This window comes from Myotis brandtii, unplaced genomic scaffold, assembly GCF_000412655.1.
Source record: "Myotis brandtii unplaced genomic scaffold, ASM41265v1 scaffold520, whole genome shotgun sequence".
Lineage (NCBI taxonomy): Eukaryota > Metazoa > Chordata > Mammalia > Chiroptera > Vespertilionidae > Myotis > Myotis brandtii.
Window position 1 is genome coordinate 474,055 of NW_005369827.1, and position 16,748 is coordinate 490,802.

A 16,748-nucleotide genomic window follows, 5' to 3' on the forward strand; every position below is an offset into this window, starting at 1 on the left:
AGCAGAATTCCCAAGTCTGGAATTCTACTCAGCTAAGCAATTTTAACCAAATAATGATGCCAGGAGATTAAATTGCACCTTAACTCTGGGAGGATAGTTTTATAATTTTCAATGATAAGAACTTCCCTCTTATCTCGATGTGCTTTTCTTGTAATTAATCACTGTAAGTATTTCTGACATGAATGATATCCATAAAAAATATGAAAGCCAAAGGAATCAGAGGACACATTTTGCTCTTAGCTTTAAATATTTAAGTTTCACTTAAATTTTACTTCAATTCATTGTATTTTAGTGTCTTTGAATTTTTTGAAACATCCTCAGTGCCACAGAGGATGTTTCAAAGGCAAGATTTATAAATCCAAACAAATGTAGAAACAAACAACCCAGGCCCTTTGAAGTGACTTGCCAAGAGAAACAATCCATCCGCCAGGAAAACCCATCAAATCAGAATCTGCACCCTGAGCCAAGTAGAGAAAAGCCTGACCCTGTTTTTTGATTCCTCAAAATCAAAATCTCGGGGCCATCCTTAGCTGTGTAATGATGGATGTTCAAGAAGAGTAAGCATTCCCTTCCTATTTCCATGGGTTTCATCAGCTTGTTTCCATGACTCATAATGGCTTCCTGAAAAAACCTCTCATTTCTTTGATCTCATGTGTCCCACGAGTGCTCCCGAGCCAGGATGCTATTTCCTATTGTGCATCCTCAACTGGACTCAGGGGTTTACCAGTTAACTCAGTCCCAAAATAAAGTTATGAGTATTCTTCAAAAGGATTTTGTCCAACTTGTTCAGAGGACTTCAGAAGGATGTTCTAAAGATTAAAAATAAAAAGACAAATATTAATCACACAAAAATGTTGTTACCTGGTAGTATTACCTGAAAAGAATTAGTGGAAAACAAGTTTAAAACTATTCATCAAAAGTGTGTCTTATAAGAACACTAAAAATCTAGAGTCACTGATTAAGGGCTCGTTCCAATCCCATGTTATGCAATGGAGCCTCCATTATATCCAAGAAGACAGTGTGGTAAACAAACTTCTCAGCCCAGGACTCAGGAAACCTAGGGTTTTTTTCAGCCTCTGCCACTACAGTATGTTTGGGTTACTCTCCACTTCTGTAAGTGTTCACAGTCCATGATTCTAGTAGAGAGACATAGAAGCTAGATGCCGGAGACCAATTCCAGCATGTCATAATTGCAGGAGTATCATCAAAAAGTTGATGAGACTTGGGGACTCAACAGAGTTGAGTCACACATGTAGTCACCTGTTGGGAATGGCTGAAGGCATTTCCCCAAACCTGAATAGGATACATTAAATTGATTGTGGCTGCCAGACAGCTAAAAGGCATCTTAATCTACATGTTATTGCCTCCTACTGGCCAAACACCTGAACAGCCGTAGGCTATTCCCCCATTCTGACAATGGACCCTGTACCAAACTCTGACCCTTTGAAGTGTATATCTCTGCCTCGCCTCAGGAAAACTTGTGTTAATAAAAAGTATGGAGTCCTGGGGATGAGGAGAGAACCTAAGACCTTAGACTTAAGATCTTAGAATTTAGCTCCTTTAGCTAAGCTCCTCTGACCCCCAATGCCTTTCAAAATTATATTTCGTCTCCAGACTCTTTATTAGTTTCTGGATTCCTATGTCATCTACGCACAGCCTTTTCCAAATTCCTGAACCCTTCTTGATGCTGGGACAAGAACCCTGGCAGCTAGGCCTTAATCATTCACTCAAAAAATAACTATTGAGCATCTATTAAATATTAGGCAACATATCCTCTGAATGCGGAATCTTTCCATTATGCTCCCAAGTTCTCTGTCAATTCCTCCATCATGTTATTTGACACTCTATTGGAATTAGGGATTCCCTAATCTGATTTCTCCGCTGACTGCATGTTATTTTTGCCAATGAGTAGAAGAATTCCTGGCACAAGCATTTGGCGAATGAACAAAGGGGAGCTCTTCCTATGCCAGGTTGAGCATTCCAGAATGAGGACCAGAATGAGAAGAATCAGGCATAAAAATACCCAGTAATATTCCATTAAAACAATTACATGATTACATTACAGTCTATGTAGAAATTTCTGAGCCAACAGCAGACCCTGATTACACTAAGACCCAACTACTAAGACCAGCCTCTCTCTAGTCCTGAACACAAACATATCCTTGGCACATAGTTTCCAGTTTGATGTATTGAGCCACCTGTGCTGGATTCCTTTGGTTACCTTTTCAGATCTGCCCTCCACTTTCTCCCAACCTGCTGGTACTCTGGGTGGTCAATCTATAGGAACTGCCTCCATCTGGTGTCAGCGTCCCCTGGCTCTGGTTCAGTGTGGCCAGTGGGAAGTACACTGAGTAAAGGGAGAACAGCCAAGCTGGGGTATTTATTCTCTCTCTTCATGGCAACCACAGGCTGTTGTGTCCCCTGACCAAAGGTCACAGCTCCTGTCGGGCAGCCCTCTGCACATACTCCACCTGTGTGTATGTGTGCATGTGTGTCTGCCTCTGTGTGTGTGTCTCCGGGATCCTTTAATCTTAGAGACAGGAGCAGTATCCCCACTTATTAGTCCTATGGTGTCACACTCTCCTTTTTGGTTTTCTTAGTTTAATAAACCCTTTATTAAACTCTTCACAAATTATTTGAGTATATCAATGGTTTCCTATTAGGACCTTGACTGATAACTACCCAAGGATTGTGAAGAATAAATGATCTAGCCTATCACCACCAAGCACAAAAGGATACAACAAATAAATGCTAGTGTGCCTCCTCTTCCCTGTTACAATTTTTATACTGCCTACAATGGCTACCAATTTTGCCTTTAACAGAACAGCTACTTAATAAATATTTGTTGAATGAGTGGAAAAATTTTCCAAGACACTTCTGACCACAGTTTTGAATTCAAATAGATGGGAAGCAATGTACATTAATCTAGATGATCAGATGTTAAATTTAGAGAAGTCTTTAGATTCAGTAATTGAGGATCAGTGGACAGTTCTCTATAAATTCACATTCTCTCTTTTCTCATGCTCCAACTGAAACAATGATTGGCCCACTGAAATTGTGACTCAACCCCAGGAAACAGTGCCAAGGGATGAGTTGACAGCTCAGAGGCACATGTTGGTTAACAGACTAAGAGATTAGTTTACTGGTCCTTCCTACACCTTGGAGAAACAAGTAATTTTATTTCATGTCATTGAACTCATGTGAGCTGATTTTGCAAGTTCATCACTTCCTATCTCCTACTCTCAAATAGAAACGTAGTTTGAAGTATACTTTACTTCCTTGGATCTCTTCGCGTTTATAATGAATGAAGTCAAATCGTCAATAAAGCAGAATCATGACTCACCGTGTATACTGCTTGTGCTGATGGGTCGTGGAAGGCACTTCTAGTTCTGGTATTGGAGAAAGCACCACCTTGACCTGAGTCGAGGGCAGCCTCTGCTTGGCCCCTGCTATTTAAGAAGGAGAACAGTTTTCATCTCTATTTAATCCACAGCAATGCAAACACAGACACAGTGTTTTCTAATATAGTAGGAGAACCAAGCCCTCCATCTACAACAGTGGTTCTCAACCTTGGCTGCACATAAGAATCACCTGGGAATCTTTTTAAAATCCTGATTTCTGGGCCTCGTCCTCTGGAAATTCTGTTTCTTTGTTATGGGGCGGGGCCACAACATTAGCAACAAAGAAACGAAATTTCTGGAGGATGAGGCCCAGAAATCAGGATTTTAAAAAGATTCCCAGGTGATTCTAATGTGCAGCCAAGGTTGAGAACCACTGATCTAGAAAGAATGTTGGCAGTTTCCACCATTCACTGAATTTCCTGCTTACAACTCTGACACCTTTGACCCATTCCTCTCAATTCTGTTTCTTTCCTTTCATTATTCCTCTGCTCCCACTTTCTGGGGACAAGACCTAAAGCATAGTTGAGAAGGAGCAAAGTAGAGAGAAAATGTTTTAAGTAAAATGTCAAGTAGCAAGAAAAGAATTTTAGTTTGGAAACTGACTGCAAACATGTCCTTCTATGGTACGTTGTTGAAATGTGTCCTTAAGAAGAATATTAATGACATCCTTTATTTTAGAGACAATTTTACCAAAAAAGCAAAGTCACAAACTAGGTGAATTCTAATCTGTCTTTCTTTACTATGACCATGTGACTCTATCAAATTCGTCTAATATTATCTTTAGCTGCTTTCAAAGCAGAAGATGAAATGTCATGTCCATGGCATAATGGTATCTCTTTTATTCCACTGGGGTCTGAAGTCTTGCTCTTCTAGTTTTTCTATATTGAAACTTAGTCCTACATAGTATATGTGGTTTTTGCAGATGCCTCTGCTTCTTATACAAAGCCCTGGACATGGGTGGAAATGAGGTGACCTATAAAATAAAGAGAAGCAGGTAGTTGCTTCTTAAAAAGAGAAGTCAAAAAGGATTTACATGTAATCAAGAATATGATGTTTCTTGTCCATGAAGATGATTAACACTGGTATAGTTTACCAAAATAGAAATACTATCAACCCTTCTCTGGGAATTTTTATTGTTTTCATTGGAGAAAATTTTCAATATGAAAAACTTAATTTCTGGATTTAATTTTCTAAATAAATAATACAACATTAGAGAAAATTTTTAATAAGAAAAACTTAATTTTTAGATTTAACTTTCTAAATAAATAATACATTCACATGATTAGAATTTTTTAAACTGTAAAAGGACATTCAGTGAAATTTCTCCCTCTTACCCATATCCTAGACAATCACTTCCCACTGCATCACATACTTCCCTTCCTCTGCCACTGGCAACCAAGGTTATTTGTTTTTTGTGTATTAATAGATGATAAATAAATGGATAGATTGATAGATTTATACTTTTATACATATGTATGTTATTTTTGTCACTCTTTACACAATTTGGTAGCCTACTATCCACACATGTACTTAAGGATATATTTTAGAGATCTTTCCACATTAAGACCTTTCTCATTCCTTTTTACAACTTCCTGGTATTCCACATAATCCATCTATCATCATGTCTTTAAATAGCCTTCTATGTAGATTGTGTCTAATCTTTTGACATTGTGAACACACTAGCAATAAACATTGTACATATGTCATTTCTCTCCCATGTAAATACATCTACAGGACAAATTCCTAGAAATAGAACTACTGGCTCAAAGGGCTTGTACATATTAACTTCGATTGTCTGTTTACAGACATGCAAGTTGCTTCTGATGCACCTTAAAGCTTCATCATGAACTTACTATGCAAATAATTGTTTACACAATTAGGTTAAAGTATCCAAAGAGCCTATTCATGAAACTAAATAATAATTGAAGAAAATGAACAGAGCTCTTTCAATTGGAAAGCCAAGCTGCTCTCCAGTTGCTTATTTATTTGGTTTGCTAATATTTTATATTATGCTATAACCATATTTTACTAAGTGATGTCTAAAGTAACTCTCTAGTGGGGCATTCTCCTCTGTCTCTTCTAGTGACCAGGGTCATGTAACTTATATGCTATAGCAAAACTTCTGAAAATTTGATGAAAAGGCAAAAAGTAAGACATGTGTGATTTTAATAACTTCTTCAGAATAGTTGTTAAAGCAGGTGGAACTTTTTTTGTTCTACCCTGGGAAATAGAGCTACTTTTGAATAATATTAATTCAGCAGCACCAGTTAAGGCAGTAGAAGCAGTCAGACATATTTTAAAACTTCACAGAAGTCTTTTTATGAATTTGTCAAATCTCTGAACCAAGCATTTCTTTGACTTTTTTCAGGAACCTCAGAAGAGCCTAAAACATTGAAAAGAACCCCAGTTGGAGTTTTGACCTGGCTGAATCTAGTGAATAAAATGGATTTCTAGCAGTAGAAACTTTGATGAAAAGTAAAACTCCATGCCTTATGTTCCCGGATAAAGCCTCTATCACCCTGCCCGTGACAATGTCCAGGGTGCCCTCTGGTGATTATTTTTCAAGATTTCTATCACTTTCAAAAAGTTTTTTGACATCTGGTATCTAACCTCAACTCATCCTTCCAAGGTAATTTTTTATTCCCACAGAGTAACAGAAACTTGCAAGATGTTCTGTTCACTTTGCTCCGGATGGTTTTCCTGCCAAAGACAAGGTACATCTCCCATAGTGAAGGCACATCTAAAACTTCCTCATCCTACCAGGCTCTCTGAGCTGCTAAGCGAATTTTCCCCACTAATTTTTTATACTCTTATCTCAAAAACTACTTGTTCAACAATATTTTACTTGATTATTACACTGGAAAGCCAAAATAGCTAAAAAAACAACAACAAAAACAAAAACAAGGAGTAGTAAGTAGGGTTAGGTGTCCATGCAATATATGATCCTCTGTGACCTCTGCTTCCCCAATTGTGAATTTATCCAGTTTTGCTGTAATTGAGTGTCCATGCAATATATGATCCTCTGGGACCTCCTCTGTTTCCCCAATTGTGAATTTATCCAGTTTTGCTGTAATTGCTTACTTGTCTGCCTTCTTGTGTACAAAGATTGTATTTTATGCAAGAGGCCACCTTAGAGCATGACACGTGATGGGTCTTCAGTAAAGACGTGTTGAATGACTGAAAGAATGTCACTTAACTTTTTTGTGCTTCATATTCCTTAATAAAAGGGTGTGGTCAGAAGCAGTACATCAGTCAACTGGGGTGCCACCTAGGAATTTCGGGATAAGACTGCCCTCTGAGAGTTAATCTATCAAATCAACCCACAATCAGAGCAGAAACACACAAAGTCATCTTCAGAAATGATGCCCAGGCCAAAGCCTGTTAAGTGTTAAAAGTGCTGTGTTATGTGAGCCATCAGGCTTCCCCTAAATTGAGGAAGAAGGCCCCCCAACATATGTTGGCAGAGGAATCCACCCTAAGACCTGCCAAACAAGTGTTGACTGTGATTTGACTTCCCAGGTGGTTCTAAGGAGAGAGAACACACGTGTTTGCTCAGAAATATTTTGGGTCGTGTTTCTCTCACTGGGATTACTCTTTGTGAATTAATACAGTGGCCCTCTGGTTTTCTAAACCTATTGATGTGAGCAGGATTATACAAGGGATCCTTCTTTATGTACTACCATTGCAGGAGGCTGAGCCCACAGGCCTGAAAGGAGGCATGGGATCAGGTAAATTCACCTACACGAGGCACCTGTGTGGCTTCGTGGCCCGTGGGCTGCAGCAGCCAAGCAGCCTATCCTGGCAGGGCCCTGCCTCACCCCACAGGTTTCATATAAAATGTCGGCAGTGGTTACTGATCCCTGAACTACTGAGATCATTTCCTTGTGACTTCAGCAAAGCAAGTGCGGCTGCCTTGAGGCTTAAAGGAGGAAAAGAAAGGTAAGGGTGAAATGAGGTAATAACGGTGTATTTTGAAGTACTTCAAAAAATAGAAAGCTCTAAGAAGTGCAAAACAGAATATTTTTACCAGCATTTTTTTTAAGCCCACTCAGGAGGTCTGCTCAGAATTTAGCAGGACCCACATATGTGCTCAACAGGAGAGGGGTAAGGATAGCTAACCTTGGAAATGATGATCTCAGTGTGTCCCTCTCCTTCAAACTTTGGGAGATTCAACCATGAGCCTTCGTGGAGACAGTGGCAATAAATGTCTAAACTGTTACCCTTGAAGTACTAGGTTTCCTCATAAGAGCTTCTCAAAAAAATGCACAGAACTCAAGTTAATCTTAATAACAGATGACTGTGATCAAGACAGATGTGGAAATTTTCAGATGGTTTAGCAATTCTTATTCAGTTCTCTAATCTGGCTTCAAAAAGCCTTCCAGTCTTAATGATTTATCCTTATTGCTATGCAGAACTTTAATACTGCTATACATCATTCTAACCTTTTCGTCACATAAAAACATTGGCACTTTTGTGCAAGCCCAAGATAACTAGTAGCCTTTAAGGGCTAATAGGACCAATTATGGTAACTTAAAATAGATTTCCATTATTCCAGGCACCAACTCCCTACTATGTACAAAGCTTCGTCTGTTATTATTAACAGTGATCCTAAAACTACTCATTTGCTCCAAATCTGGCCAGTGTGAAAATCAAATGAGGATGGAAAAATAAATTACTGCAAAATTATCTAGAATTAACAGCTAAAGAGAAAAAAAATAGTCATTCAACAGACAGCTGCCAATATTCTGAGCCATTGACTCAGTTTCCGGTTCATTCACACTGCAAATATCCTTAATACTCCAAGGAATGAAACTGATGAAGTGTTTAACCATTTTCCTTTCTTTATTTTGAATAGGCGCTATCAAAAGTTATAATTTAGGGGGGGGGGAGTATTTAGAAGGTCTTTGTGCAGCCGTTCTTTCAACATAGTCAATGTAGAGTTTATTTACTTGATAAATATTTATTGGGCACCTATTATGTGCCCTTATATGCACTATGCTATGAGCTGGGGTGTAGTGATGAGTACTATAAGATAGTGTCCCTGACCTCAATGAGCTACCTGGCTCATGGGAGAGACATAAATCTCTCTATATAAAAGCCTAATATGCTAAGTGTCCGACCATTCAACTGTTCAACCAGTCACTATGACGTGCACTGACCACCAGGGGGCAGATGCTCTCACAGGTAGGTTAACTTGCTGCTGGGGTCTGGCCAATTGGGACTGGGCAAGATGAGCCGGACACACCCTGAAGCCCTCCGACAGTCCCTCCCCAGCCAGCCCCAATGGGCCCTGATCGGCCCGATCAGCCCTGATGGGGACTGGGCGAGAGGGGCAGGACACGCCCTGGAGCCCTCCCGTAGTCCCTCCCTGGACTCTAAAATATTTCTTCTAATTAATTTTCTTTCAATGTGCACGAATCTGTGCACTGGGCCTCTAGTCAAATAATAACACAAAAACATCAAATAGCCCTGACCGAGTGGCTCAGCTGGTTGGAGGTCATCCCGTAAACCAAATGGTTTCAGGTTCGATTCCTGATCAGGGCACATACCTAGGTTTCTGGTTCAATCCCCTGTCAGAACTCATACTGCAGGCAACTAAACTCTTCTCTCTCTTTCTCACCCCCCTCCCCTTTCCTCTTTCTCTAAAGTCAATGAAAACATATCCTGGATTAAGGTTAGAAATATATTTCAAATAGCAAGAGTAATAATTGCCACAAAGAGAGACTTGTGGTATTATGAGGATGTGTAATAAGGGGACTTTACCTAATTTGGGAGGTCCAATGTGACTTCCCTGAGGAGGTGTCAATTAAACCAGGGTTGGAGTTCACTAGACAAAGGCAGGGTGGGAGGAGGGGAGGTGTGCAGGGGATGGCAAGGGAGGGAGGATGGTTCAGGCAGGGAGAGTCTGTGCAAAGATGGAGCAAATGTTTATCTGCATATGTTTTATCATCAATTCTTTCATACCTGGCATAAATGACTGTCACATAAAGGCATTAAAATAAATCACCCTATTCTGCCTATAGATTCTTCACACTTATGAAATTCTTCCTGTGCACAGAGTCACCCTCCGCATTTTGATCTATTCTGGAACCAAGCAGATGGCTATAACCTTTACTATTTTATGAACTCAAATCTGTATTTTAAGAGTCATAAAAATCATAGTTAAGGAAGTAAAAATTGAATTTTCATGTTATCTTGCTTGGTTGCTAGACATCTGGCCCCAGTGATTTATCTTCTCTTCAGCAGGAAATTGAAACCTGCTTAATCTTTATTGTACTGGCCATAAACATGTTGCAAATGATAATTTTATAGTGCCATTCATTTTGTGTGGGGGCAATACAAATTACTGGGTCACCCACTATTGGCCTGTAGTAATTCTCTTTCTTTTTTCTCTTTTTTTATTGTTCCGTGTCTGCTTTATTTATCTCTCCTGCTATGGTATAAGTAATTCTCTTTCACAATAAAGTTCCACTTTCCTTCCTTCATGGTCCCTACATACTCACCCCCATTAACTACAAAAAGCATTTCAGCCAGTGCTGAAATGTGACTCTGTGGATGACCCACATCGTCTCACACAAGCTTCTAGATCGGTGATGGCGAACCTTCTGAGCTCGGTGTGTCAGCATTTTGAAAAACCCTAACTTAACTCTGGTGCCGTGTCACATATAGAAATTTTTTGATATTTGCAACCATAGTAAAACAAAGACTTATATTTTGATATTTATTTTATATATTTAAATGCCATTTAACAAAGAAAAATCAACCAAAAAATGAGTTCGCATGTCACCCCTGACACGCGTGTCATAGGTTCGCCATCACTGCTCTATATGCTTGTAGAGGAAAGGTCTCACCTCAGTTTCCAGTGTTGAAGAGCATGGAGAGTTTTGGTCTGGGAGGAACCAGCAGAGGTAAGCTCCCCAGTTCGCCATTGCCACCGGGGTGCTAGAAAGTGCATCCATTGGAGTTTGAGCCCTGACTCTGCTAGGACCTGTCTGTGGGTCGGTGACTTAAACTCTCATAGCTTCAATGTTCTCATCAGGAAAAAAGAGTGAGGTTCTTATGAAAGAAAGTAAGTGATGTGTGTGAAAGAACTGTGCATATTGGAGGTATTTACTGAGTTCTTAAAGTTTCATTGGTTCCCCTTCTCCTAAGGCAGTGGTTCTCAACCTTCCGAATGCCGTGACCCTCTAATACAGTTCCTCATGTTGTGGTGACCCCCAACCATAAAATTATTTTTGTTGCTACTTCATAACTGTAAGTTTGCTACTGTTATGAATCGTAATGTAAATATCTGATATGCAGGATGTATTTTCATTGTTACAAATTGAACATAATTAAAGCATAGTGATTAATCACAAAAACAATATGTAATTATATATGTGTTTTCCGATGGTCTTAGGCGACCCCTGTGAAAGGGTCGTTCGACCCCCAAAGGGGTCGCGACCCACAGGTTGAGAACCGCTGTCCTAAGGCACCAGAATCTCCTTGGTGTCGGCTCTGTGAAGGCAGCGACCGTGCTGTAGTACGTGCCACTCTGTTGTCGACACTTAACAACGCCCAGTGTGTAGTCGGTGTTCAATGGATTTTAGTTGAACGTTTGTGGGTGAAGAATTTCAGGTTTAAAAATTTCAGCATTTTTATGGACATAGAAGGGGGAGTTGAAATGATCCCCCTCATGGACCCACATAGCAGGAATAAGTGGAGCTTGAATCCCAGAAACCTGGGGTTGTGGAGATGTATTGGCTGTCCAGCATGTGGATAGCTCACGGGGACTCTCAGGGGTGCAGGAAGCCAGAAGGGCAGATATTCCCACTCTCGGCCTCCTGGCCTACCCTCCATCAATCAGCTACTCCCCCTTGGGGCTGGCAATCCTGGCAGAGATGCAAAAGGCCAGGTGGTGGAAGGCTAGCTTTGGCAGCTCAGAGGGAACGTCCAGTGGTGGGCACACCAGCAGAGGTATTCTCACCAACCCATTCCTGTGGTATGAGTTTGGATGCATTTTTAGCTGTCTGGCCTCTCTCAACTCCTCTTTATTTTCCAATCTCAGATTCCCTAACCTCCCGGCTGCTTCTGTGGGTTCCACATTGGTTTTCCAATCAATTTCCTTTCTGCCAAGTCAGCCAAGTTGGTGTCTATTGTTTGCATCTAGTGATCTGGGTCCTAGTCTATGGCCTCTGCCCCTGGCCTTGGTTTCCCAACGGGGTCAACTCATTAAGCACTGTGTCTAGGGATATATTCCAAAGCTGCTTTTGTATTAATTCTCAAAATCTCTTCTTCAAATGGTCAGTGTTTTCACGATTCTTTAATATCCTTAGCAATTCTATAAAGTGTGTTACACGTTCTTTAATGAAGTAGAATTATGCTGCCTCTGATCATTTTTTGTCTCTTTGTTTGTTTCACCTTTCCCAATGCCCAAGCTTCATTTCTTGTTCATCTGCTCTTTTAACTCTAGACACATTCCCCCTTAGCGTCTGTGTGATTTAATAAGCTTTTATTGTCCATAAACTACATGCCAGATATTATGCTAGGGACAAGGATCCAAAGGTGAATAAGATAAGAATCATCTGTGTGAAGATAATAGTCGAAAGAATAAAATGTAAAATAGATTAATGCCAGGAGAGGCAACATATGCCACCGTGCTTCTCAAAGCAAGGAAGAAAATACAAAATTGAAAGCTTGGGACTTGATTCTGTGCGACATCTTTTCTACAGCAAAGCAACTCATTTATCCCATCAGTGTTTGCTGTGCCCCACTGCGCACCAGGCACTGTGCGGGGCCAGGGTCTGGGTAAGCTCTCCTGGTTCTCCTTGTCTTTCTGAGGGTGTGAGCCTATCTATACTCTGTGTGCACATGTGTAACAATGCTTAGTCATGAACAACTGAGAGACACTGCAGGATGTACAGCCGGAGTGGACAGCAAGAGGCTCTGCTGAAGTGACTGCAGTCACTGCTCTCTTTGAACTACATTTTTTTCAAGCTCGTGTTACTGCTTCTCCAGAGAACCATGCCGGCACATTTTTTTTCTTACTGCTGCCTATAATCCATCATTCCAAAGAGAGGCCTTAAAAACAGCGCTCGAGGGAGACATTATTTCCTTTCCATTTCTCTCTCAGAAAGAGCAGCTTAGAATGGGAGGAGGAAAAATTGCATTTAGGTTAAAGGAATATAAATAACAGGAAAGAATCTGCTTCTTCTCCCTTTTAAGAAGCTAAGCCTCAAAAGGACTCCTCATTTTAAAACAGGCCACCATCTCTTGGCCTGCTCTAAACATTAATATTATATACCCGGTAATAAAGCCAGAGGATTTTTAGTGAGAGCTGTTAAAGGGAAAGGGTGGCTGAGGCAGGTTTCTCTGGTGAATGAAAACCACGGGCTCATAAACAGCGTGTGGTTAGTCCTGTGGTTAGCCAGAACTCTAAATGTGTGATTCTCCCCATTGTCTGTGTTGACAGGACAACTATCGACTTTTCTTGGTTGCAGTGCTCAAAATTTCAACTTGAAAAGAGAAAGGATTGGGAGTCCCTAGAGCAGGAGTGGGCAACCCCTGGCAAGCGTGCCAAACATGGCACGCCAGTAACTTCTGCTGGCACGAGAAACCCTCTCTTATAATCTTCCATTTACAATTGTGAACCTTTGTTCTCAGTGATGAATTTTGTTAAGTCTCGTAATAGGAGTAGCCTGACGGATGAAAGTAGTAGCTCATGCATATCTCTGAAGGTCACGAAATATAAACCTGATGTAAAATCTCTGTCATCAGTGATGCAGCAGCAAAAGTCCCACTGATAATATCAAACGGAGTCATAAAGTTTTCTGTCGGACTATCAGTGTACATGTATACATTAAAAAATAAATGTATTCTTCATCATCATATACTGTGTTTTTGTCGCTCGAATGAATTTTATTATTTGTCAAGGTTCTTCACGTACGTACACCTTAAGAGTTATCAAGTAGGAGAACATGTTCTCAAAAAATTAGGGTTGGCACGCAGAAGAATTTTGAGTCAGAGATTTTGCTGGTTTTGGCATGCACTCACAAAAAGGTTGCCCACCCCTGCCCTAGAGCAAGCAAAAGCCCTACAGAGCCAGGCTAAAACATTCCTGGTGTGTGGATGTCTGGTGTGTGTGCTGGATTAGAGGGGACACCAGGGAAAATGCCATTTTCTCTCTTTAAAAGTTAATTTTGTCTTTAGAAACAGCCCTGTGACTTTTATTTCATTAACCAAACAAAACTGTCACTGACCACCCAAAATTTCCATCAGCTTCCCCCACTGTTAGCTAGTATCCAGTGACTATTTAGCTAATGCTTATTTTTAGCCATCTATATATATAAAAGGCTAAGCAATCAGCCGACCAGCCAACTGGCCAACCAGCAGGTAGCTATGATGAGCACTGACCACCAGGGGGCAGACGCTCAACACAGGAGCTGCCAAGAGAGAGCAACTTTGCAGAGTGCCCTCTTGCACTCTGGGACCCCTCGGGGGATGTCAGACTGCCGGTTTCAGCCTGATCCCCACAGGCCAGGCCGAGGGACCCCACCTGCCAAAGGGACCCCCTCACTCTGCAGTCACACTTCGAGCCCCGGCACGCCACCCCAGGTGTGGCTGGCCAGGGAGGGACCATAGGAGGTTGGCTCCAGGGTGTGTCCAGCCCATCTCGCCCAGTCCCTCCCTGCTGGCCACCTTCTAATTAATTTCCTTTCAATGTGCATGAATCCGTGCACTGGGCCTCTAGTAGATTAATAATTTTACTCCTAAGGCTGAGATTAGAAAATATGTATATATTTTTTAAGTGAGCTCTTTGGGCCCAGCTGACATGGCTCAGTGGTTGAGCATCGAATTATGAACCAGGAGGTCACGGTTTGATTCCCGGTCAGGGCAAATGCTCAGGTTGTGGGCTAGATCTCCAGTGTGTAGATGTGCAGGAGGCAGCCGGTCAGTGATTCTCTCTCATCATTGATGATTCTATCTCTCTCTCCCTCTCCCTTCCTCTCTGAAATCAGTAAAATATTTAATTAATTAATTAATTAATTAAAATGAAAGTGAGCTCTTTAGGTGCACCCAATCCAATTCTTCCTCAAGCTAGAGGGCGGAGTACCTGCTAACTTAAATAGCTAAGAAAAGCTCAGGAGCATAGTCCCCAGTGAAATGCTGTGCAAATCTCCACGTGGCTACAGATGCAGCTGCAGCCCCCCCACTTTTTTGCAGGCCCAGGATTTGTTCAATTTCCTTTCAGTTTTGAAAACGGTTTACACACCAGACATGAAGTTTCCTTATGTAACGTCTCACAAAGCACGAAGAGGTCTGCTCACTGGCTGTGCACGAGGAGATGTAGTTATATAACTCGTAATTCTGTGGTTTTCAGCGACGCAAGTATATTATTTCTCCCTGACGAAGAAGAGGCCTTTGCCCCTGTCATAGTCTGCCTCTTTCTTTTTAATATGACTTGACAGCTTGAATTCAGAAGGAAGCTTCCCAATTTGAAGAAGGGGATGGAACTACGGTGTCTGTGCTAACAGCCCCCTTGCTGCTCTAATGAGGATTCCCTTACTCTTACTCCATTTCTATTTCTCGGGAGAGGACAGGGTTCTTTTTAATTGGGGCTATTAGAAGCTCTCTGCACAATGACACCCTCCGCTACATAAAGGCTCCAGCAAGAGCCAGGCCCACTCTGCAATTACTTCTTGCAGTTCTGAGAAATAATGGTATCTTGTCTCATTTAAAAATAAATCTGAGACTTATTCCTGATTGCTTTTTCTCCTCTGCCTACCCACATGAATTTCTTCTTGCCAACTGAGCAAACTTGCCATTATTTAAGGAGGTGGTTTTGATTGTGACTGTCCCCTGATAATAAGACATATTAAACTAGATATCATGTGCCTAAGGTTTCTTTCTTCCCGATACAAGGCTAATTTAAACGAGCTCAGATCTCGTGATCTTGAGTTAATATTGAAAGGGTGAAGTTTTGGAATTTGCTGAGCAGTGTTCTGTTTGCATGTCACAGAGCTCACCTGAAATTACCCGCATTTCCAATGTTCGGAGTTGCTCAGAATCACTTCTTAAGAGAACAGATGAAGGTTTGTATTTATGACCTATTCCAAGAAAAGAAATGAAATATTTAGATGGTAACCAAGCACATTCTTAAAATATATTCCCCATGTTGAGTCCAAGGATTACCAAGGAAATGGGCCATTCACAACAGGGCCTGGAATGGCAAGACATAAAGAGCTTTTCCTTATGTTGATTTTCATGAACAAATACAAGTTCTTTCTAAAACCAGTGGCTTCTCCACTGCCATAAATGCCATATGCCATCATCCTAATGAAAAGCCCAGCTCTTGTGTATAGAATGTTATCTTATTTATGTTATTACATATACATAGATATCATGTACAGAATATTTTATTATTTGATATTCAGTATCCTAAGTGATGTGACTTTTTATTACTGCATATGCTTGGATTTATAAAGCAAGCCTTTGAAAGCTATTAAGCCTGTCATGTGGCTCAATGTTCATAAGAACTCAATGTCAATCCCCACTATTCGTCTCTTTCTAGACCCATTTTCTTTCTGGTTTCTATCTCTCTTTCTTAGTATGTTACTACATGGAAAAAATAGATTTAAAAAACTCAAAACTAAGCACTATTTGCAATAATATACATTTATTTAAAATAACATAATTTTCAAAACTAGAAAGACCCTGAGTTTTAATGCTGACATTTTATTAGTTGTATAACTCTGGACAGAATACTTAACCTCCCTGAGGCTCAGAGTTGTTGTTTTTTAAAATAAAAATAATAGCATATACCCTGTTTTCATGCTTTGAGAATCTAGTGAAAATCTTGTGAGAATGTTATTCTACAAATATATAATATTATGATCATTAACCAATGCATTAGGGGTCTTATATATACGATATCAATGACAAGACTTGATATGAAAGTGCTCTCAGAAATGTCTGCAACAAATACTTAGTCAAAAGAATTAATGGCACTTGCACTCAAACCTAGAGGCAACTATTTGTTTGGCTACTGAAATGACTAACAGCCTTGCCTGGTAAAGAACATAAGAGCCTTGGGAAATAATACAAGCAGCACAATACTACTCTTGTTTACTGAGCATTGCCATGCTCGACATTGTGTTAAATTTCTTATGTAATCTCTTTCGTTCAATGCTTACTTCAACCCTGTGTGGTAATGGTGACTAGCCTTGTTTTACAGAGGGAAAAAGGAACACTCAGATACAGTAAGCAACTTGCTCAAAGTCACATAACTAATGAGTGGTAGTACTAGGATTCTAATGTATCCACCTACCTCCAAAAACTAGTCTCATACTGACACATTTTTCTCTTGTC

At 40.5% G+C, this 16,748-nt stretch overlaps 1 protein-coding gene across 2 annotated transcripts in view; it reads right to left on the bottom strand.

Moving 5' to 3' along the window:
- Nucleotides 1-308: 308 nt before the first annotated feature.
- Nucleotides 309-16,748, bottom strand: part of TMEM156 (transmembrane protein 156) — a 35,609-nt gene continuing 19,169 nt past the window's right edge. The window contains exons 5-7 of one of the 2 annotated variants that reach the window (XM_014548689.1): nt 15,407-15,487; nt 3,344-3,446; nt 309-809 (exon numbers count right to left, since the gene is read on the bottom strand). In XM_014548689.1, the coding sequence (XP_014404175.1) occupies nt 797-809; nt 3,344-3,446; nt 15,407-15,487 (197 nt within the window). In that variant the 3' untranslated portion in view covers nt 309-796. Of the gene's footprint in view, nt 810-3,343; nt 3,450-15,406; nt 15,488-16,748 lie in introns of both variants that reach the window. The other variant, XM_014548688.1, reaches the window with a different exon arrangement.